At 35.2% G+C, this 24,713-nt stretch overlaps 1 protein-coding gene across 4 annotated transcripts in view; it reads left to right on the top strand.

Annotated features, from left to right (window-relative positions):
* Positions 1-24,713, top strand: part of CHM (CHM Rab escort protein) — a 78,741-nt gene that overhangs the window by 10,743 nt on the left and 43,285 nt on the right. For 2 of the 4 annotated variants that reach the window (XM_068956763.1, XM_068956765.1), the window contains 5 exons: positions 8,025-8,097; positions 13,854-13,975; positions 18,401-18,776; positions 21,355-21,471; positions 22,127-22,247. In XM_068956763.1, the coding sequence (XP_068812864.1) occupies positions 8,025-8,097; positions 13,854-13,975; positions 18,401-18,776; positions 21,355-21,471; positions 22,127-22,247 (809 nt within the window). Of the gene's footprint in view, positions 1-8,024; positions 8,098-13,850; positions 13,976-18,400; positions 18,777-21,354; positions 21,472-22,126; positions 22,248-24,713 lie in introns of all 4 variants that reach the window. The other 2 variants (XM_068956762.1, XM_068956764.1) reach the window with 1 other exon arrangement.

Here is a 24,713-nt window from a genome sequence, read left to right as displayed (position 1 = left end):
TTTTAAGAGTTAAAGTGGTCAGGAATATGTCTGTCTACATCAGTGTGCACTTCAGAACATGTTTCTGTTCTATGTTCTGTTTGGTATCAAGCACTCTTAAGCTGATGTGTACCTTGTTTTTGGAGTGTTATTCCTATCCATAGAATAGGCAGTTGTTGAGTGCTAGCCACTAATCTGGGACGTAACTGTGCTCAAGGATGCCGTTGATCGCGCCTTCTTTCGTACAGGTAAGAACGGTTACAGGTTTATTGCCCTTTGCTATAGTTCCTGACGATAATTATCCCATTCGGTTTTGGTGAGAATTTTTAACTGATGCCTGATCTTCTAATGATAAAATATTTCACCAGCATCTAATTTTTGTCAATTCTCACTGCATGGGGAAGTTGATAAAAAGTATTTTTGCATTTTAATTGTTTGTCATTAAAAAAAAAAAAAGTGTGCTGATTAGACAGGAGATAAACAGCACTGTTCTTTGTTTGCTGTCTTCTGTCTATCCCAAGCTAAATCAGTTGGCAAGATTGCAGAATACCAGTGAAATCAGCTAATTCAAAAAGTACTTCTCTTGCACTTTGAAATAAAAATGTTTGCTGCACCACTCGGAATAGCATATTTCATTGCGCTCTTTTAAGAGACTAATATTTCGCTTTGGTTAGTTGGTAAAGAGAAGAAATAAAGTTATTAGAACAACAGTTTTTATATATAAACTTTGTAACTATGCCCCAGAAAGCATACTGTTTTTCAGAAAAATCCAGGATATTTGATTGTTGAATCTTGGTTTATTTGTATACCTGCTCAGCAAAATTTAGTAGCAGGACTGCAGCTAGAACTTTACCTTCTGAGGTAAGCTTGAGATCAAATTCTGGAGCATCAGCTGACCAAACTAAATTCTTAAAATTTCCGTCTCTCATCTACCACTTAGGGCTCCTCTTACCTCTTTGAGACAATCTCGATCCCTACCAAGCAGCTCATGAGGCTACTGTCTGTGTTTGTCTAGAAGATAACAAATGCAATATATTTTATGACATTTCGATGCTAGACACCTGGACTGTGTCTTCTGTAGTTCATTATGCGAGATCTACATGTGATTATATAGGTTTTTTTTTCCCAGTGTCTCTGATATTGATCACAATTGACTCCTGTCCCCTTGCTACCTTCTTAATCCAATTATTACAGCAGTTATGCAGTCTAATTGGCTGGACTACTGCAGTTTTGGTGGAGGGTCATAGGTGGGAGGCAAGGACTGCCTAAGCAGCTCTGCTGCCGAATGTTGTCGTAGCCTAAGATACATGCAGCTGATAAATATCTACAGTTAAACAAATTTCTGCATTTCAGCTCCACTGTGATAAATAGTTGTGCATGCAATCAAAGTGGATAATTCAGTGAAGTATGACCTCAAGTAGGAAAAAAAAGGCTCATATCTAAGTGGAAAAAAGATTCATATTTAACTGTAAAATCCTAACTCTGTTAATAACTAGTAAAGGTCCATGTGGAGACTGGTTTCAGGCAGCCTGTTAGCTCTTCTCTAGCTGATACTTGCAGGGTTTAGGGAAAGAAAGAGCAACAGGTGGTTTTGAGGTGGTTGTAGCAAGAGTGGTGTGAGCTCAGATGCTCTAGTTGTTAGTGTTGTTTGCCAAAAATTACAAGGTTGGCTTGGTGTTTTCTTTTTAAATGAAATATTTTTGAGTTCTTGCCTTTCTGTGCACATTCCTGTGATGTGCACCTGTGTATCCAGCACCCAGATTTAGAGACTTTTGCTGTAGCTAGTATACATGTTTTCAGTTTTCCCTGTATTTTACACCAAAAGCTTAAAAAGTATGTGCTTTCTGCTGCTCAGTTTCTCTGAACTTCGTTAGATCAAGATGAAGCTTCTACAGCCTGTTTTGTGTACCTGTCAAAGGCCTTCAGAGACTCCCTTCAATTTTTAGTCTGCTTATTTCTAAATTGAAATCCTGCGCAGGTTCAAAATTTGCAAGACTAGCTCACTCACTAGTTTGCATAAAATATGATTTGCTCAATTGGCTGTTACACTTTCCATGCAAACCTCTGGCTTCTTGTTCTGGACTGAAGTGAGGACATATGATGCAGTTCAGAACAAGTAGTTTCTATCAAGGAGAGAGAGAGTATGGATTAACAACTCATGTTAATGAGTCTTCAGTCTCCACGGACTAGACTCGCAGAAACTACAGAAAAAAGATCTTAAATGGGCTAATATTCTAGTACTTTACATCACAAGGAGATAGTACACAACAAGCCATTACTTGATGCTCCATATTTAGTATAAGCAATGATTCAGTTGAAACACAGACTGTTCTCAAGATTACTGTGTAGACAACTGCTTTTTAAAAATTATTATAGTGAAATATTAGAAAATTTAATAGATAATATCTCATAGTAGCAAAAATGCTTGGATGACCAAGTCCAGGAGAACTTACTGAAGTTACTGTAAAAGCCCCATGCATAACTATAAAGCTACATTGATTTCAACCAAATTTTGGAACAGTAATTAGCTCTTGAATTACTCACCAAAATGTTAAAAACCTTGCTTTAGCCTGAGCAGATGCAGAATTAATAAAACATTCAGTTAAGTTTGGATTTTAAACTTAATGCATGTATTACCAATAAGCTACTTTGTTTTTATTAAATGAACCACTTCTGTTATTTCAATTTTTCATATCCATTGTCTGTCAGAAATCTGTGGTAAGTTAGCCACTGGAACTTTGATTGGTTTTATCCATGTCTGTTTTTAGTTATGGTGAAGAGCTCTTCGGATAAGCAGGCAATTAGAACTGTGGAATACAGATTTTGTTTATTACTGTTTTCACTTGAATATGCTCATTTACATTTGCACATGCTTTTGTTTTTATGATGAAAATGAAGGTTTCCGCATTTGATTCCTTTCTCTTGTGGAGTTATTTCCAAGTCTCGTGCAGGCTATAAGCTTCTTAGGTCAGGGAAAGGTGTTCTTAACAGAGGTTTTCTTCACTCTTATTAGTAGTTGCTGTTTCAGTTGGTGTATGTGCTCACTGATTCACAGTCTACAAGCCGTATCTTGGCAAAACATGAAAATGTTTATATTGTACAAAACCCCCCATAAATAGGCAGACATTTCAGTTGCCATCTGCTTTTTTTGTTTAGTAAGTTAGTACTCTTGCAAAAACAAGCAAACAAACAAAACAAAACAAGGAAAAAAACCAGTGCTGATGTCATTTGAATCTTAAATAAAAAATTGAATCTCTGGCAAGCTTCCTATGACTTTGTCTGAATTTAAAACATTTAAATTTTATTTAGTATATTCATTTCTAGGTGAATTTCAAATTTAATTTTACCAAGGAAATAGAATAATTGGATATTGGTTAACAGAAAACCCCAATCTGCTGCTATTCAGATTACTACTTTTTTCACAATCTAAGTTGTCCTCCTTCTGAAGGAACGTGAGTTAAATTGTATAAGACAGGTCTGAGGTTACTGAAATACTTGTTTGGGGTAGCTGTGCTATTCTGATTAATTTCTATCTCTTGTTCTTTACAAATGTCTGAGTTAAGTTAGATATAAGCTGTGGAAAATGTATATGGATAAAGTCTTTGTGTATGGTTTGCCTGTGCTCGTTATCTTAGGTAGATCATTTTATTACTTTTAATCTCCAACCATGTTTGCATTTATCGTAATATACTGCATAGGTGATTATGGTAGGTAGTTTTGAAGAGGCCTGTTATGAAATACAGCATTCTAGGTTTGATTTATAAACACTGTCCAAGCATCACCATCAACAGTAGCTAATCTTATTCAAAATAGTCACTTCACTGCAGTGCTGCCATAAATTCCTGTAGACGGATTTTAAACTAAAGTTAGCTTCTGCCAAATAATAATTGAAGGAGCTCTATTTCTCTGTGCCAGCTATCTGTCTCAATAAATGTAAAATCTGTGGTTCTTTTCAGAGAGCTACATTTACTGTAGATATTAATGAGCTGTTGACATGTGAAATTTCAAGGATAGATGTTAAGTGATTTAGAAAAGTAATTTGCAATTTAAAATGTGGAGATCGGCACTTAGTTTAAAGTGGAAGTTGCTAAAGGAGGATAGATCAAGACTAAAAGTTGATTACTTTAAGGGAATGTACCTCCCATAGTAATTGTTCATATGCATGGGATTTTATCCTGATGGTTTGCTATGTTTCCTATTTCTGGTCCTCTGCTTATTATTTTCTTGTAATTATGTATGTTCAAGTTTGGCAAATGAATATACAGAGGATTAGAGGGGAGCTGTGCTTAGCTACATTTTGTATTTGATTTTTGGAATGTAGAATACAGCATTAGTAGTGTATAGTTATATTGCTTACATCCTTCCTCACTGACTTATTTCTCTGTCTGTGAAGAGTTTAATTCCAAGACATGGAAGGAGTGTCAAGATGCAGGGTTTTAACTCCTCTTTTGTGCCCAATTCGCTCTACCTACTTCTCATGTCCCTTTTTCTTCTTGTCACCTGTCTCTGGCCTTGCGTGTTGAGTACTCAATCCCTTATGTCCAAGATTCCGTTTATGTTTTTTCTGGGCATCCGAAAGCTTACTGGGCACCCAAGCACACTTGATATCTGCTTTTGTAGTGCATTCCACGTCTTGCTGTATCTATCTCTTTTCAGAACTTGTAAAATACAACGCAGCCTCTATCTTTGTGTAGCCTTCTTTTTTGATCTTTAACTTTGAAAAGTGAAATAGCTGCGTAAGCAGAGTAACCAGAGAAGGAATGGGATGCTTCTTAAAAAAAAATCAGTTCCTTCTGTGAAAATAGAGGAATTGTTTAACTTTCAATAAAGTTAGTTAGGCAAAAAGTCCTAATTCAAGTATGTTTTGACCTTGTTTGAAAAATCTGTTTTTATGTTGTTTTAGGATATGAACTCATATCCAAGATATTACAGAGTAAAACTTTGTCTCGACTGTCTATGATTATTACCCTTGATCATGTTCGCATCCTAGAATATAGTGTAATGTAGTATAAGTGACTGCCGCCACCACGCCTTTTCTTGAACTGAAGGATATCAAGAGCCATTTACGTTCAACTCTTTCTGTTGGAAGCCAAGGAAACTTAGTCCGCTTTTTATTCTCCAGGGCGTGGTTACAAAGGCAGAATGGGAATTTCTAATAAATGTGAGCCTGTATTTAACAGATAGTATGTGAAATTTTACGCATTTGAAAAAGAAGTCGTTTTGTGTTCAGATCCTTAAAATCAATGTGGCAGTAACTCCCTTTGCAAAAGACAGCTACTCTGATGGTAGGAGACTTCTTTCTGAAAGATCAAATGCAGGACAGACGCATGCAGGCAGCTCCTGGGAGCAATCATGAAGGATCAGCAGCTTCTCTTCAGGTACCACCAGCTTTGACTGTTTTAGCATGGCTGTTATGACATGGCATTCAGAAGGGCGATCTCTTAACCGGCATAGTCCATAAAAGACTCTTTCTGCCCTTATTTCTGTCTTACCTGTGTATCTCATGCTTTCTTAAGCATTCTCAAATTGCTGTCTGTCTTCAAAAGGAAATGCTAGCTATTTCCTTGGTTCTCCTGGCTTGGAGTCCAAGAACGTTAATTAGTTGAAACCGGTTTGCAATTTCAGAGTGTTCTGGGATGAGATTTGATAATTCTTTGAAAGTATTTATAGAAAAAAGGATGTTAGCAACTGAGGGGGGAAAAAAAACCCACAAAATAGTGTAGGAGGAGAGAAAATTAAGCTCTTTCCAGAGATAAAACTGTACTTAGGCTGCATTTCCAAAACTTCACAAAGATGTCTTAGGTAATTCTGCTGTTACTCCTGAACTACAAATTCAGGATTTGAAAAATCTGATCTAAAAGCAGCAGTACTTCAATTCATACAAAAATCCAAGTGATAAGAGAAATTTTGAGAGAATAAGATCTAGGCTGACACTGTCACTGAAAGTTACATAATTTTACTTGCGAGCCAATATACTTGTTTCTCTTAGTCAAAGTTTATTGATTTCAAGTATTGCAAATATGCACTAATTTATATTGGTGTAGGCTCAAGAAACCCAGTCCTAATTTTATCCAGGTGTTTGCTGCAATTTCTGTGATCGATGCCCTTGCTTGCTCTGACAGGCAGATTGTATTCCATATTCAAGGAAACTTGCAACTAAAGCAGCAGATTCTCTTAAAGTAAATCTTGGTGGCTGTGTTTTCAGACTTCCCAGAAGTGGCAGATAAGTTATGGATATTGAACTTTTCATTCAGTAGAATCTTAAGAAGGAACAAGAACTTAACATGTACCATTGAACTTTAAAGTAAAGCTGGTGATTATAATTATAATTGTATAGAACTAAGTTTTCTGTCCGTTGCTGTTTTACAGGCTGAAATCTGGCAGAATCAGGGATTCAGTAATATATTTAATTCTCACTCCGTTGCATTTTAAGTGATACTAAATATATGTGTTTATGTTTTAAACCTCATGTATATCATTCACATAATGAGGTAAATATTAACTCCTTTTCATAGAAGAGCTGAGTTTCTGGTTGGTAACAGATCTACAGATGGACCTCTTCTGCTTAGAATGAACAAATTGCTGGATAAAATACATGGGTTCCCTTAAAGTATAGGCCCAGTCCTCTCAGATCATGGCCCTGAACACTGTGTTCTGTTCTTGAAGCCACCTTTATTCAGTGAATGCTGGATTTTGTTGTCTTTGCAAAAGATGTCCTATTTATGTTCCTTACTATTGCCTTTCAGTAGCTGAAAGACTTTTTTAGGTCAGTTTCTAGTCAGGAACAATTAAGGATTGTTTAGCAGACATCTGTCTTTCATATGCTAAGTAAGCAACATAGTATAGAGCATCACCCCCTGGTACTGCAAAGGGACTGACACCCTTAATGAAGTCTTTGTCAGTGCATATAACCCATGTCAAAACCATCCTATCTTAAGCAGTAGAATAGAACCTGAATTTTATTTCTTTTTTTATCACACTTATCTCCATAATTCAAAAATGGGGGAGTTTATGATGAGATTTTAAGTTTGTTGGAATTATGAATCTTTGCATTCTGTAAAACACAAAAACCATCTTGCTTCCTAAACATTTTTAGTGTGTGCAATAAGATTAAGTGTACGTTCAGTTTGTGGTATCCTTCACTTTTCTGAAGTATCAGCATAATTTAGAGAACTGACATTTAAGTTAAATCCTGAAGTTACTTTTTTATTTTGCAAGGACGAGTCGAGTGTTTTTTTTTAAATATATATAATTGTTCTATTATTTTTCCTAACACAGTTACTAATTATTTAAGATCTGAAATTCATGATAACAAGTGCTAATTCATTCAGCTGATATCTAGGGAAATATTGGTGGAACAAATTTAAAAAGGGGAAAGCAGAGACCGTTTCTTTGCTGAACAACGTAACTTACTTTTCTGTGATTTTTATACAAGTAAACTAAAATTTTCAAGGCAAAGGCAGTAAATATACGCTGAAGAGTGCTCAAGAAGGTATGATCATTTTGTACAAATCAGTCCGTTTGGCTCCACCTACAGTATATGCAATTTAGAAATGATTTTGCCAGAGGTTTGAAACAGTCCATAAGCATAATATTTGTGCAATGTGATACAAGCACAAAAAAACATACCTTGTGTATGTATTTGAGTTACAGAAGTGTAGAGACAGTGTTGGCCAAGAAGTGGTATATATCCATATTTTTCTGTGGCACACAGCATCCAATATGCTTTCTCTCAGCATTATTCTTTTTGGTGTCTGGATAACCTGTCTACAGGTATAACGGACAGCCTGTGGTTTATTTGGTCAGAAATGACCAAAATCGCATCAGCGTACAGTGAAGGAAAAGGAGAATTTTACATCTGATTAACATTTTTGAAACATATTATGCCAGCTTGCATGTTCTGCACATGTAAAATCTGGTGTGGAAAACGTTCTGAGTGCAACTCTGTTGCCCTTTTTTTTTTTTTTTTTTTTTTTTTTAAACCTGAGAAAACTATGTTTTATGTTTTCTATCCATTAAATTTCATTGTTATTTTTCCTTTGCAGGAGAAATTACTATGGCGGAAACTGGGCCAGCTTTAGCTTTTCAGGGTTGTTGTCCTGGATTAAAGAAAACCAGGTAAAAATTTCCCAAATTGCTTCTTTTAATATTCTTTAACATTAAAGGCTATGGTGAAAAACAAAAGAGAGAGAGAGAGAGGCTACTTAGTATTCCTTGGGAACCATCTACTGGATAAATATTGAGACTAGAGGGGAAAAAACCCTAAGCTGCTATATGTCTGTTATATTTTACGTTCTTGAAAACTATCTATTTGATGACTAAAGGAGACCAGATAGCCCTGTACTCAGTATAATTTTTAAATGGACTTTTGACTATTGAGAGTTAATGACATGTGTTTTTAAGCGTTTTACTCCTATTTGGCTACAGTTGTTCATTTCATTTTATATTTTAATAAGTTGTTTCCTCTGAAGTTCTCACAGCATTTCATTGGTACAATGAGTTAAGCCTCAAGTAATTCTAGTGATGTTTCCACCTAATATTACTCCTGTTGGTTTGCAAGTAGAGAGCTTTTTAGTACACTGATTAGGTGTAACACAGGAAAATTTTACAAGAATTTTTCTACTACAGATGGGAGTACAACCTACATCTCCTTGGACTCATGGTAATTCTCTATTAGGTAGCTAAGAAGGGAATTACAGTTCCTTGTGCAGTCTGTAAGGAAAATACATAATCTTAAGATATAACAATCCAGTTGTTACTGGTTGTGTGCATAATTTATTGCAAGACAGATTACTGCAGTGCTTTTATCTCTCTCGTAATTTGACAGATGAAATAGGTTTTTACTTAACAGCTTTACCAGTTAAGACTCATCCATCTATCTCAGTTTTGTCTGCCATACTGGTCACAGGCAGCAGGAAGAGTAAAAACTGGGCAAGGAAATGGAACCCACCCTGTCATTCCTTTTATGAAAGTTGTTCCATAGCTTTGATCATCCTTGTTGCCCTTCTCTGAAACTTCTCCGCTTCCAGAAGTGGTTCCAATTCTCCCTCAAAGCTGAAGGAGATGAAATGGCGTGAATTGCATGTGATACTCAACATGGGGGAAAAAGCATGGATTTACACAGTGACATAAATGGTTTCCTGTTTTATTCTCTATTCCTTCTGTTTAAAAAAAAAAAAAAATCCTTACACTTGTTTTTATGACTGCTATCAAGCGCAGAGCTGTTTTCATGAAACTATCTACTGTAACAGCAAAACCTTTCTCTTGACTGTTAATAGTCAGTATAGAGGCCATCATTTCATACATGACCCTAGGATTATTTTTGTCCATGTGCATCACTACATTTGTCTATGTTGAGTTTCATCTGTAACTTTATTGCTGAGCATTGTGTCCTGCAAGGTCGTCTTCTATTCTTTATCCTATCTTTATCCGTCTGTGTCCTAACTACCCTGAATAGTATCATATTATCAGTAAGTGTTGTCTTGCTGCTTTCTCCTTTTTCCATTTTTAAGTAGATTTAACGCCGCCAGTGCCAGAGTAGAGCACTGAGGAACTCTGATCGTTCCATTCCTTCCAGTGCAAGAACTGACCATTTAGTGCTACCCTCCTTTTCTTGTCTTTTAACCAGATAGCCGTTTCAAGACCTTGTCTCATGAGGTAGACCATGGATGCTTGTTTTCCTTAAAAGGCCTTTGGTGAGGCTTGTTTTCCTTAAAAGGCCTTTGGTGAGGCTTGTTTTCCTTAAAAGGCCTTTGGTGAGGCTTGTTTTCCTTAAAAGGCCTTTGGTGAGGCTTGTTTTCCTTAAAAGGCCTTTGGTGAGGCTTGTTTTCCTTAAAAGGCCTTTGGTGAGGCTTGTTTTCCTTAAAAGGCCTTTGGTGAGGCTTGTTTTCCTTAAAAGGCCTTTGGTGAGGCTTGTTTTCCTTAAAAGGCCTTTGGTTGTGGACCCTGTTGAAAGCTTTTCGGAAATCCCAGTGGATTTTATAATCTATTTGCATGTTTATTCACTATTAAAGAATTCAAAGACATTTAAAAGGCAGACCTTTGTCTTGCAGAAAACAAGTTGATTCCTTTTAAATAGATTTTATTTATGCACGTGTTTACTAATCCCTTTCACTATGTTAGTCTCCGCTAACTTGTCAAGTGCAGATGTCAGGCTAATAGGCCTGTAGTCCTCTGGATCCCTTCAGAATCATTTTTAAAGATTGACATCATGTTTGCTGCTCTCCAGTCTTTAACTACCGAGAAGTTTTGAACGAAAGGTTACACACACAGTGAGTAATTTAGGTATTTCTTTCACGAGCTCTTGTAGAAATTTTAGGCCAACACTATCTAGTTTGGAGGATTTATTGATGTTCATTTCCTTCTACCATAAACTCCTCCATTCTCACTTAGACAGTCCACTTTTCATGTCCTTTCCCTTCCACTCACCCCACCCCAAAAAACAGATATGGTATGGAAATCTCTCAGGTGTGCTCCATGTCTGAAGTGTATGCTACAGTAAATACCAATGGAAAAATTAATGTTTATTGTGATTTTTGTCTTCTGTAAGCATTCCTATTCAGTGCGTATAGTCAGCTCCACAAACTTGCTCTCATATGCTGTTTTGATATTTGCCCAGCAGGGGTAGGAGAACTCATACAGTCCAATTGTGTTTCCTCTTTCATGTTGCAGTCAGTTCTTCGGTCTTAGTTGTTTTAAGTAGAGAGCTGATATTCCATTCTTTCTGTTTAAGTTTAGAATTTCAATCCGTGTTGATTGAGACTTACTTACAGAGTGTCCTAATGCTTTTTAATGTACTGTACTACTGTGTTGCTGGTACTGTTTATTCTCTTTTACATTTTGTATCCTGCTACTAGTGTGCTATTGATTGTCTTCCTTCCACTGAGATTCTGATATGCTTAGTTTATTAATGTTTTTATCTAAGACCAAACATTCCAGTTCTTAGTCATATTTTTGGGGTTCTTGCATTTATGTAGAAGCGAGTATTCCTTTCCTAGCACCTTCTTAAAATGGTAATCTGGTCTTTTCCATTTCCTGTTTCATTATTTTCTTTAATTTTCACATTGTTATCTCTGTTTCAGCCTCTTTTTTTTTTTCTTGAGTGCTTTCAACTGCGTCTCCCTTAACCGTCAAAAAGTTAGTTATTGGATCCTCTGAGTGAAATGTGTCTTGTAACCAAGACAAAGAGGTCAATGCTAATAGTGTATTTTTCGATGACCAAAGTTAGAGGATACTTATTTAGGACAGCAAGCATTTGAAGTATATTAGCAAATAGATATGGCTAAATGCTATGTTGCTGGTGTTATTTATGGAAGCGGTAGGAGCTTGTTGGTTCATACAAGTTGGAACTTTATCACTTCAGTTCACCTCTCATACTTACTTATTACATAGAGTTACCTTCTGACATAACCAGTAGAGCTGATCTATGTCAGAAAATGTTTTCAGTGTCTGCCACTTCTAAAATTCTCTGTTTAATTTCTGGCTTTCTGCTGACTATCTTTTGACTCAAGCAAACTTGTTCATTTTTGATAAGAGAAATTGATTAAGTTGGATCTTCCTTTTAATTCAGTCCTGTTTGCTTGCAAAGAGTATATACAATTCAATTACTGAATCCCAAAACAGTCAAACAGGAGACAGTTTTTTTTTTTTTCTTACAATTAGAAGTTTATTTCCAGCCAGATTCAACTTAGCAAATAGCCAGAAGAGATTTTGAGAAAACAATGAAAGCTCTCTGTACCTTTTCTGTCTACTTCTGTTTTGTTTCCTGCTGTGGAGAACCATACTTACCTATCCAAGAACATCTGCTTGCCTTTTTTGTACTTATTTGCCAGGGTGATCTGTCGGCCTACAAAGTCCAAACTTCTGTATATGGGCAGTGTTTTAGGGAGCGGTACCTTACCTGTCTTACTCTGTAAGCCAGCTTAAAACTTTCCTGGCGTATCAGTGTTGAGAGGCTGCCAGCACAATTCAACTCTAAAAATACATTGTCTAAATTCATTTGAAGTCTACTTAAGTTGCCATATGATTTTCAGTAAGTAATTCTGATATTGAAATGCTCTAATTAGAGTAGAAATTTATCACGTGATCCTGAGGAAGACTTGTAAGAGGAAATACATCCCTGGAAAAGTAGTTCTGCGTTAAAAATTTCTGTAGCAATGAGAAAGAATAGTCTCTTTGAAGGGATTCGGTCATCCATCCAAAGTGGTAATGTTGCTTCAGTTAAAGCGCCAGTAGGGGCTTTTGCTGCGTTTAACTTAGAAGCTGGTGAATTCCACAGCTTTTTAATATTCAGATTCCAACGTTCAATAATTTCTTTTTCACTCTACTCGTTATTAGGACCTCTGCTGTTTATCATTTTGAAGGATGATGTAAATGACAAACATTTACAGTAACATCAAATCTGAATTTAAGATTTCCAGTATTCTGAGGTATGGAAATGTTTAAATTCTGTGGAATATGAGTGTGAATACCTGTCACATAATTACTACATAAATCTCAGTCCCACAATTACCTGCTTTTTATCAGAATATAAATGAAAATTTTAGTGTGAACTTCTATTAATTTGGCCTAAAATTCTGCACATTCAGTGCCCAGTATTTAATTAACGCAACGAAGAAAATAAAAAGAAGGGAAACGGATCGCTTTCATTGTGCTTGGGAGAAATTCTAATAGACTGTGTCTCTGAGCTGTTGTGCTATGTTTTCAAAGTTCATGACACTTTGCAGTTTCTTTTGAGGTGTAACTTTTGTTCTGTTTTCACTTGTTTTCTTCCTTTCTTTGTATCAAAGAATACAGAATTGCACTTTGTGCTCCAGATACTGCGTAAGCTCTTCTAGAAGGTATTTTCTCCTGCGTAGACATTATATAAAAATGCAGTTACCAGATACGCGTCGTCAGTGTTTCTTACATTGCTAATATGTATATTCTTCTTATATTCTTCCTATGTATATGCATATTCTTTCTTTTCTGTCCTGATAGAATCTAAGCTGAATGCATCTTCAATAGCATTCGTTACCTTCAACTTGTGTTTTGGGGGAGAGTATTTGCTTTCCTCCCTGATGCTTTTCTTTCGTTTTTGCTGTAAGGCTGATGAACATGACAATTCTGCTATGCTTACTATAAAGCGAGTTTTTTCAGGGAAATGATTATGGTGATTAACCAAGGGTTCCTTGTGAAAAGGCAATTTAGATTACACATCTCTACCATTTTTGATAGTGTATTGAGAATAGAAGAAATATTCATCTTATGTTAGAGGAAAAACTATTCATGTCCAAATGCAGAAATTTCCATTGGTTCTTAAACTTTCCATATATTCCATCTTTCCTTAGACACAAAAACATTTAATAAATATTAAGTCTTGACAATGTGAAACACTATTGGCAGTTTCAGCATGTAAATGAACAGAGGACCACTTGGAGTTGGCTTTCTCGAAAAAGGTCATGCTACTTGGGCTTGCAGCAAGATTTTTTTTTTCCCCCCCCTCTGAAAATTCATTATAATTTAGAGATACTTATGTAGACAGACTTATATATTTCATGTTATGGTCTCCATTCGAAGAGTTTTGACTCAAAATTTGGAACTAGCCTGGCTGTGACAAACCTAAATTTTACTGTATTATATTTAAATTTCTGCTAAAACTTGCATTTCGTTTAATGCTGCATTTTCAAATTAATAGAGCTAATAATGTAGTGTAAATGTTGGCATGCTGCAGTGAAGTGACCAGCCCTTATTATTTTACTCTCTACGCCAAAAGTCTTAATGGAAAAAACATTAAGACTGTTAAACAAAGACAAATCACTGGAAATAGAGATGTATCATCTAAGAGCAGCTAGTGCAGTACAAATCTGCAATTTTGTAATTGTTCTTTTAAGCAGAAGACTGATGTCAATGATGAATGTGAAGACTGGAGAAAACTGATCCTTGAGAACGAAGAAGTTATTTCTCTGAACAAGACGGATAAAACTATTCAACATGTAGAGGATTTCTGTTTCAGCAAGTAAGTATGGATATGGAAAGATGCAAATAATTGTATATGTCGCAGATAAATCATTATGTTATGCTCTGGGATTTGAGCATTTCACCACCCGCGATACTTCCTTTTGTTCTTGAAAAAGAACTAAGTTATAAAATTCTTCAGTAAAAGCTCTTTTTTTGAAATCACTTGTACTTCATTAAAGGTAAATATATAGGAAGATTCTTCCTACACTGCCTTATCTGGTGCAACGTAATTTGTTTGGCGGTTTTGTGAGTTGGCAGTCAATTTGCTTCTGAGTCAAAAGCAGAAGTTCTCATTAGTTACATACTACCATATTTTGAAATTTCCTATTCTTAATTTGGCTAAAAGGTGCTGTTCTCACAATAAAAGTTAAACTCGTTAGTAAACATTCCCTTGTTGCACATATAGGCTGAAAGGTGTACGCAAGAGTAAGAACATAGATGGACAGTAGTTCTGTAATTATAAAATACTTACCTTGCTACAGTAATAAAACAGTACTTGCCCTTTGTTAGTTTTGTATTCAGTGTATTCAGCTTATTCTTTGAAAGTGCTTTCTCATGGTATTTTAGAATGAATTGGCGTGTTCGACAGTTCCTGATAATATAATAACAGTTAACCTTCTCGGGCTGTCACTGTTTTGTATTTGAAGTAAGGTAACTCAGCTCTTACTTTACATACAAAATGCAAAAAATACATGCTTAGTTTGAAATACACACGTGTACTTTTTTGTTGCAGAAGTGAGTCAAGAGTAATATACTGTCTTAGAATTGAGTATATGACTAAAAGTAATTTTAGTTAGGTATTCGTAATGCTTGCATTAGCCAAAGTTAAGAATTGAAATTTCGTTTTTTGGTTTAAATTGTTAAATAGAAGTATGATACTTCATTATGTATAAGCTATACAAGAGGTAAACTTTTCACAATGTCATATTATCTGAAACACTGATATAAAGCAACATCTAAAAGTAACCTTGTTAAGCAGTAATCTCAAATAGTGCGTTAAGTATGGTAATGAATGGAGATTTTGTGGGCCCTAATTGAAAACTAAATTATTTCTCTCTGTTTGTTTATTAATTTTGTATCTTAAGTGTTTTGCACTGAATTGAATATTACTCTGAATTTCTGAAAGGTTCTTTGGGATAGTGGTTTAAAGTTTAACCTTGAGTTTCCTAGATAACATCCTAGGTAGCTGAATGAAACATTGACATATATTCATATGGAAACATTTATTTCTTTTTGTAAACATCACAAATAGTAAAAATAATAGAACGTAAGAATTGGATCAAGGCAATCTGAAGGTCACGGTCAGAATATTCAGAAGTTGCATTGCACGGTAATGGCTGCTTAACCATACTGCAGATCAAATTTCATGCTTGTTTTAAAACAATGTCAATATAATATTGTAGTCTTATTATGATAGGTAATGTAATATTCCTGCGAAGACTCTTACTAAAGAGGTGATACTGACTCATGGCGGGCTCAGAAGAAAGTCCCCGAGGTCCCCCTAGGTGTCACAGGTTTTGGAAGTGAGCGTTCTATTTGAATCTTCAGTTTTGTTCTGACGCTATTTTAAACTTAGTCCGGCTGTAAAACGCTATCTTCCATTTATCATAGGAGGAAAAAAAAATCACAGGGAAGAATTGTTAGACTGATAGAACTAGCAAAGAAAAAGTTTACCAAATTAACTTAAACTTTCTGAGAGAGTCAATTATTGTGTTTCTAACAATTTACACATTCTGGCTAGATTCTGTTGCTTTGGCTTAACTTTTATAACTCCTATGAAGTAACCATTAAACATTTATTTTGAAAGAATAAACAGCTGGGTAGCAGTATAATATACACGGTGCAAATCTGAAATGAATGGCCTTAGAACAAAGTGCATCCATCAAAGGAAAAGAATACTGTGTCTACAACAAGCTGTATTGAAAAAAGGCAAATGGCTGAAAAATAAATAGTGAACACCTGTGCTGAATAAATTAACCAGCTGGTTGGCAATTTTTCATTTGACCTATCTGAAGGGGTTGCTGTTACAAGGCATTAATAAGACACATTCATTTTAAGATATTCCTTTGTTAGTACCATTAATTGATGAATGGTGGAAGATAATATTCTAAATTTACACAACAATTTGTCTGCAGATGTATTATTTTTTTCTGAATTAAGAGAAGAATTGTCTGCACAAAAGTTCAATTTGAGTGATTTTTATAGACAGTTGTTACATTATTCAGGGATATTTGTTCCTATAGGAAAGATGTCATGAATTTAGATTATATATGGTTTTTAGGCTTCCATTATAAAGTGTGTAGAGCTGCAAATCATACAGATGTACGTATTCCTTAAGTGGGAATTGAATTTAGTTTTAAAATATGTAAATATAGTATTTTTGTTATACTGTGTTTCAGAGTGATATAGAAAAAAGACAAAAATGTATTGCAAATCCAAATTTTACTTTGCTGTTTTAAAGACTAATTAATCAAGTGTGTTTAAAATGAGCTTGATCTATGCAGTGAGGCTGGGAGAAGGGAGGAAGAAAGCTTGCCCTGAGTTTGTCTTGTATTTTATAAATCTTTAGAAAGGGTGAAATAAAAGCTCGATTTTTAGTGATTGCATTAATGACAATAGCTTTTAGGTCTGCTTGCAGCGTGTTCCAAATTCCTAAAACAAACAACCTCCCCCCCTCCAATTGAATTGACTCAGTTGTATTTTTAGCAGAGATTAATTTTTTAGAAACATTTGACAATACTTATCTTTGTCTTTGATATTTTATATGTATTTAATGTTTGCCATATAAAGCAGAGAGACATAAAAAATTAATGTACAGAAACAGATTTCTCTCATTACCGCTTCTGTACAGCGGTTCTTGTACTTCCCAGGGCAGTATTTTATCCCATTCATAAGTGCTTCCTGGTGGTTGTGCACAGGCTGAGAGACTTGTACCAAGCTCTTACTTTCATTAGTCCATGCAAGTTCCCTGAGGTCACAAGGAGAAAAGTGAGGAACAACTTTTAAAGGGAGCAGAATTCTTCTTCCCTTTTATGACTGGAACAGAAATTCCTCCTCCCGCTTCCACCTCTGTGGCTGCAGATGTGTGAAGGAACTCTTTTTTACAAGTGAGCTGAGTAATTCCTTGCTGTTCAGTGAATTTTAACCATCCTAATAGTTACTGAAATTCAGTACTGTACATTTGCAGGTCACCTTAAAAATCATAGTTCGTTAGTTTTCAGCTGAGATTAAATTGTTTATTCAGTGCATTAATGGCTTGTGGTATCAAGATAAAAAGATAATGTGAAATTATTGCTGAACTCCTTTCACTTATAATGACATTGATTTGATTCATCTCAGCTGGTAGTATAAGCTAAAATTCTAAGTTCAAAAGTACCAGTTTCTAAGGTAGATGTCATTGAAGTTCAAGATGAAAAGGGTAGATGAGATTAAAAGTGGAGGTCTGCTTTTTAAGAGGAATTTTAAAGAATTGTGTCATTATGAAAAGGAAATGGACTGTATAGAATACTTGTGTGTGATAACGTCTCTCCTTTTGACTAGCTGCCTTCATCATAAGCACGTTAGGAATTAATCAGAACTGTGCACAGATTTACCATACTTGCAATAAATCTAAGATTATAAACAGTTAGTAAAGGTGAAAATACTTTTAACAGGATACATGTATTCAGTTCATAATCGATCAGTGCTTGGTTAAGCTTACGAACTCTAGTGCCTTATTAAAAGAAATGTTGCTATGTGAGTAAACTGTTCCTTATGGCTATTACTTGAACAGCTACTCAGATTGTAAGATTAGAGTCTGAAAAATAATCTTTTCAACTTAATTTTAACTTGAATTTCAGTTCAAAATTCCATGCTTCTCTTGAAACCATGCTGTAATAGAAGCAAAGTAGTCTCAGTCCTACAGTGCAGTTCTGTTTTCGTCAGCGAGTTTGGTTTCAAAAAATCTTGGCTTACAACTTTAATGTGTTTTGCACTTCAATTTTAAAGGTTTTTATCCTTAGTGAAAAAACAATCAAATTCAATTAATGTTTCTTTTTCAAATATTGTATGGCTTTGTATAGCTGTGTAACGTGTATTGCCATGAGGATTTTGTTTTTGATATTAAGCTGATTGTAATTTTGGATTCTATGTAAAACAAGAACACACAGCTTTTTTCTTTTTTTTTCATACCCCCCTCGCCCACCCCCTGCACTAACACTCCACTTGAATCTAGTTTTACAGTCAGAAATCCAGAGTTCTTTAGTTGGTGACACCTCATTTGACCAGGGTAGAGATACTTTAATGGTTTTCACAGAAAGGGTTCTGATGTTTCCGTTGCTAACACTGACTCAAAACGTTACGCAAGTTTTTAAGACAATTTTAAAGCCTTCTCTATTTTTTCCCTCCCCTCCACCCCGCTTCTTCCCCTTGTGTTTTTAATCAGTCAGGATTCAGCTGAAGATATTGAAGAAGCTGGTGCTTTGTCAAAGCTGCCTGTCTTTGGAGCCTCTGGTGCTGAGGGGGCTGCTCAGGAATCAGAAAAGGAGAGTGCACCTGTGGGAAGTGCCTTGCCCGGGGCTGAGAGCTGGGAACCAGAAAAGGCTGCAGGCAGTGACCCAGCGAGTGCAACAGAAAGGAATGATGCAGAAATAACCTCTGAGGGTGGAAGTTCTCATAGCGCACCTCTAGGCGAGTCCACTTTGGAACTAGGAAAAACAGAAGCTGCACCCTCAGAAATTTCTACCCAAGAACCAAAGAAAATCACGTATTCCCAAATTGTTAGAGAAGGCAGAAGGTTTAATATTGATTTAGTTTCCAAGGTAGGAACTTAATGACGTTTCATTCAGGTACATTTACTTTGTTTTGAACGCTGAAAATTTTTTAAATCTTAGAGGGCTGAAATGGTACCTTTAAGGCAAAAGATATATTCTCTTGGGAAGTGAGCAATCAATAGCACTATTAAAACAAACAAGAACTGCTTCATATGTGTTCTTTAATGTTTTTTTTTAACCAAAGAGACCGTAAAGCATAGCTCGGAAGTATATCCATAAAAGTAACTTTCCTGAAATTGAGAGCCTAAGTAATATCTGTAAAACTACTTTTTTTTGATGATGGCGTTTTAAAATAAAAAAAATATATATTTAAACAAGGAAAGCTAATTTAAATGCAGATCTTTGATGTTATTAAGATGAAAAGTAATTTTCTTATTGGGTGTGCTTACCTTCTCAGATAGATTTTCCTGTGGTACTCTCACTGTCACTCTGTTTATATATAATGTACCATTTCTGGTTCTCAGGCAACTGAAAAGCTGAATTGCAATAAACTGTACTGGAAAAAAAAATAACTACAGTTAGTCCCTAACATAAAAGTTGAGTAAAATAAGATATTTTTATTGCTGTGTCAAATTGCTACTCTTGTGTGCTTTTTCGTTAGAGGAGAAGCTATTAGAATCTGACGTATTTATCATACAGTTTAAGATCTAAAACCTGTCTTTTAGCTACTTAGCAATATATGTGCATGTCCCTGCAAATTCAAGTTAAATGGAATTTTTAAAAAACTTCTGTGCTTTAGACTATATACCGTGCAACGAAAAGGGATTTTTTCCCCCAAAGTTCAGTGCTTAATTTTTCGTAGTCTTTATGAAAAGTTTTTCAAACTTCTGAAAAATGGAAGATAACTTTTGAAGTATTTGTGTAGACACTACAAAATACGTTATTTCATGGTTTTTTTTACTCTGTGTTCCAAATTTAGATGCCTCTTTTATGCATCTTTTAGATGCCTCTTATGAAAGCAGTAGTCAGTTTATAGTGGTAGAGTAGATCTGTTTTGCATAGTATACGTTTTCTGTGCCACTGTCTCAAACTTTGTTACGCAATGATAATTGCAATAGATTCCAGAAATTCTGACAGAAGATGAGGCAAAACGGGACTGGTAATTCTCATTGGTTTCTCTCTGGCACTGGGACTTTTTTGGACTTTCCCAGAGTGTTCCAGTAGACCTTTATCTTGAAAATTAAGCATTAATTTCATACTGGGGGCATGTTTTTCAGAACTTGTGATTTTGAAATAGTGGCCAGGGTTTTGCATCTCTTGTGTAACCATGCGAATCCTGTTACTCAGGATCACAAAACCCGCAGAAAGTTAGAACTACAAGTTTCTCTAGCGGACCTTTTGTTTTTAAATTCAATTCAATTCATTAAATTTAATGTCTTGTATTATTGAAAGGATGGAAATGTAACTATTATTTCATAATAACATATTTTGCTAGCAGAAAGGGTGAAGGTAGACAGCTTATAAAGCAGCATAGCAAAATATGACTAAACCTGCATACCACTTTGACAAAAGAGTAACTGTGGCACTTTAAGGAATTTACACTTAGAAAATGGTGACATTATCACTTCTGGTTATGAAAGAAACAACTAGTGATGTTTTTATACAGGCAGGGGAGGGGAACCATGCAAAATTTAAGTAGATATCTTAAAAGTTTGAAAACTGGTGCAGTAGTACAAGCTGTGTTAAAATCAGCTTCGCATTAATTGCTCTTTTCTTTATCTGCCAATGTATGTGTCTGGATTTTGAAGCACAGCTTGTTTCAAAGTGTACAGAATATGAGAGATGAATTTGAATAAAGGAGTCTTCATGGTGAAAATGGTGAATAATAGAAGAGAAAAGGAATTTTGAGTTTGGAGATTTTTAGCAGCTTTGGCCATTAACTTTGGCTGCTGATTTTGCAAAATGTTTTGAGGAGACAGTGTTCAATATATCTGTGTAAATTAGTATGCGGAGTCTTTAAATATGAATAATACTGTCCAGTGATAAACTTTGAAGACAATGGGAAGGAAAAGTGGCCTAGAACGTTGCCCCGTTGTCCCCTTGTATCTTTGAGATCCCAAGTTACTTTATTAAAGTGATGCTACTTTTAGAAAGCAAAAGCGGTACAGAGTATTTTAATTTAGACACCAGCAAAATTTCGATGCAGTTTGGCTATGGTACATCTTGGCACACTGTAGCCCACGTAGTGGTGAAGAAGTAAGCTTCTGCTTTCTCCTTTTCACTATGTGACTGGATCCAAGGTGACTTTCTTTCTCAAGGTCGCCAAATAAGGTCTCTCTTTCTCAAGGTCTGCCAACCTAATAAAATAAGATCAACAGTGGGCTGAAACCTTCTGTCCTGTGGACTGCTTTCTCTTCTGCCCCTGTCTCTGTGGTTACTTCAGTTAATTTTATTTGAACATGCTATATATTTGATATTATTTTGCTCAGATTTTACTTCACTATATGTACCTGTAAATAGTTAGAAAACATCTTGCAAAGGAATAGTATTGGAGTTACTATTTTCTTTTGGTATAAGTGCTTCTTTTTTTTTTTGACTCACCATAGTATTTTTGTTCATTGTGCAGCTCCTTTACTCCCGAGGTCTGTTAATTGATCTTCTGATTAAGTCAAACGTTAGCAGATATGCAGAGTTTAAAAATGCCACACGAATTCTTGCCTTTCGGGAAGGAAAAATAGAACAGGTATTGTAGAAAAATGTATCTTATGTGTTTAGTCTGATCTTTTCAAAGTCAAAAAATTTGAAATTGTTCTTTATGAGAGTTTTGTAACAGCTGGTATATTTACTTGAAAATTTTGGTTTAATTTCACGTTTGGAATGCGATGGATTTTTTTTTTTTTACATTTAATTTACGTTTAATCTAAATATTGAAAAGAAATAAGCTAGAATAACGTGCGATCAGATAAATCATTATCGTTAAATGTTTACCTCATGTCAGATATTTAGACTATGATAGACTCAGCAGTTGAATCTTAAAGATACACAGGCTTTAGGTTTTCAGATCCCTTGTATAGACTTCATTTGTCTTTTCCTCTACTTAGGAGAGAAGTCATTCGTCTAATCATGGCAGCAGGAGATATTTGGCCTAGTTAGAGATGCAACTGAAACTGGAGTGAAATAATCAGAAAGGGAAAGAGGAGAAAAAAGATTTTAGAATATTTGTATTATGAAAAATAGTTATTGTAGTTATGATAGAAAATAACAGAAAGAAGTATATAAGTAAATAACTACAGTTCTAATGAAAAACAGGAACTTAAAATGTTGATTAGGTGATCAACTATAGTCTTATTTGATGCCTTTCTCACCCAGGCTATATAAAGCACCTAAAATTTTTCTAGGTACCTTGTTCCAGAGCAGATGTCTTCAACAGCAGACAGCTCACTATGGTGGAAAAGAGATTGCTGATGAAATTTTTGACATTTTGTTTGGAATATGAACAGCACCCTGATGAATACCAAGGTAGTGTTTCATTGAGTAGCGTACACCTTCTTGTGTTGAGTTCGTTGCGTTATGCACAATCTTATGCTCTCCTGTGTTTTCACCCTATTCCTTTTAAGGATTAGTTTTCAAAGTATGCTTTGACCTTTTTCTGACCTTTCACTTCGATATTAAATTCTTCTACTTAAGCACTTTCACTTCTAATTCCCATAATATCATTAATTATTTACATTTTTCTTTAACAGCAAAATTACATATATAGCAGGGTTGCAAAATATTTTTGTCGTTTTTAGATTTTTTTTCCCCCTCAGGAATTTTGTAATATGGTGTGGTGCACCTGATTTTCTTTACCTTCTTTGGATAATATGTAAATCTTATTTCACAGTATGTTGCCACAGAATTAGAAATGTTGAACATGGAGGAGTTAACTTCGTAGTTAAATTACATTTACTTTCAAAGTTGAAAATGCCTTTTAATTGCAGAGAGCAAGTGCCAAATGCCTTTATCGATTATTGAGTTATTTAGAGGGCACAAAATATGAATGAGTTTGAGCCACGTTATGCAAAGAATAGTGAGCATCAGGTCAAAGAAGAAAATTGGCTAATGGAAAGAAGGTGATGGAAACCTGCTCTCTGCCTTGGGTTTAAAAACGTAAGGGTACAGAGAATGGTGTGATGTTCTGAGTGCTTGGACTCTAATAGTAAACTAAGGCAAAAAATTATAAAATATAAAATCTGTCAAAAAGAAGTAATGAGAGCGGAGGAACGCTTAAACCATTAGTATAGGTTTCAGACTGAAGCATATCAGTGCTTTTGTGGATGATAATAATTTGGCTAGGGGATGCTTTCAAAAGAAGCAATTGTTAGTTACTGATACTGGTCTGGTCACTTGAGCTTAGAGCTGCCTTGGTATTATATGACCCTCAGGTTATATAGAAATAGCAGAGAAAATAATTTCAAACATATGCAAGAGAGAATTGATCAATAAAGACAGTGATCTGATAAGATTAGGAAGAAAAGAGTCTATGATGAACTTTAGGAGATCCTGAAGGGGAAAAACTCGTTAAGCTGGCTGGTTTATAGATTACAGGCAATTTGAGGTTTGCTGCTGATGGAAGAAATTGAGGTGCTGAGAGCAAGAATGTAGGTCATATTTAGAAAATTTATTAACTAAAAAAGGAGTCACCACGTCGATTTTAAATGAATTCATTGATTCATTTACCTAAGTGACATTAGATTTATTTATGTCCAGAGATAGTTGAACATATTTTGTTCCTACATTTTAAAGTAGCCAGGGAAATAATTGGGAATATTTTGAGTCAGGTTAGTCTAATTTAAAGACTTCAGAACTTTAGAATTGTGCCTGGTGAGATCATTGCATGCGTTAGGGATGACAGAGTTTTAACAGGGAGAGTTTATGATAGTGAAGAATTTTTTTTAAAGCTTTTTCTCTAAAAATTTGAGTTATATGAGAAGCCTAGAATGAGGAAAAATTTGAGGTTTTTTTAGAAAGACAATACAATAAAAGAAAATGTAATATATTTTATGACTTGCTGCATGGCTGCACAAAGGTAGTGAAGTACATTAGTAATAAAACAGTGGTTGAATCCCTAACAGAATATATGGCCTGATAATGTTAGTCACGGCATTGGATGGAAGTGCTTCTGAATTACTTTTGAATTTTCACATCACTGAAGTAAGCTTAAGAATAAATTTCTGAATGGTATGAAATACATTATTGCTTAAAACAATCTTTCCCTGAAAAAGAAAATTCAAGGTATATCAAGATAATTAAACTTACTGCAGTATTTCAGAGATGTATCAGTAACATGCAGCACTTGCATTAAATGTCTCCTGAAAAACTTCTGGTTTTCTGTAAATGTCAAAGTGCTTCAGTAGTAGTGTTAATTTTAAGAGGAAATAGGCTTCCTCATCTTTGTCTTTTTTTTGTCTTATCTCTACCTGTTTGTTGGGAAGGCAGTATTTTGAAATGTTTGAAATATATATTGCCCTTCTCATCTTTGGCATATGTGAATGGCTTATCTGCACATAAATGTGTGCTCTAACCACATAGGTATCAATTCAGTAGTACGCTTTTTGAATGGATGCTATGTTAAGTGGATGAGTAATCAGTTGTACCATCCCAAGGCACTTTAAAACGAATGGGTTTTTGTCTGCTGTGTGGCTGTTATTCCACATACTTTGGTAGAAAGTTAAATCTTAAACAAAAATAGTCAAATGATTGAGAAATGGGTGTGGGTCAAGTCTAACTTAGATGAAGCTATGTTTAGATGATGCTCAGCTACTCTGTAAAACTAAACAGCATATTTAAGTCTCATGTGGAGTTCACGTATAGTGGATTTGGGCTATTCCAAATATTTTGATGCAGTGATATTTCCGTTTTCTGAGAAAACGCCCTTTAATAGTAAATTGTTTAGCTTTCATTAACTTGAATTACCCATTTTCGATGCTGCGTATGTTGAAGATT

This window comes from Struthio camelus, chromosome 11 (genome assembly GCF_040807025.1).
Source record: "Struthio camelus isolate bStrCam1 chromosome 11, bStrCam1.hap1, whole genome shotgun sequence".
NCBI lineage: Eukaryota > Metazoa > Chordata > Aves > Struthioniformes > Struthionidae > Struthio > Struthio camelus.
This window is presented reverse-complemented; position numbering and strand designations above follow the sequence as displayed.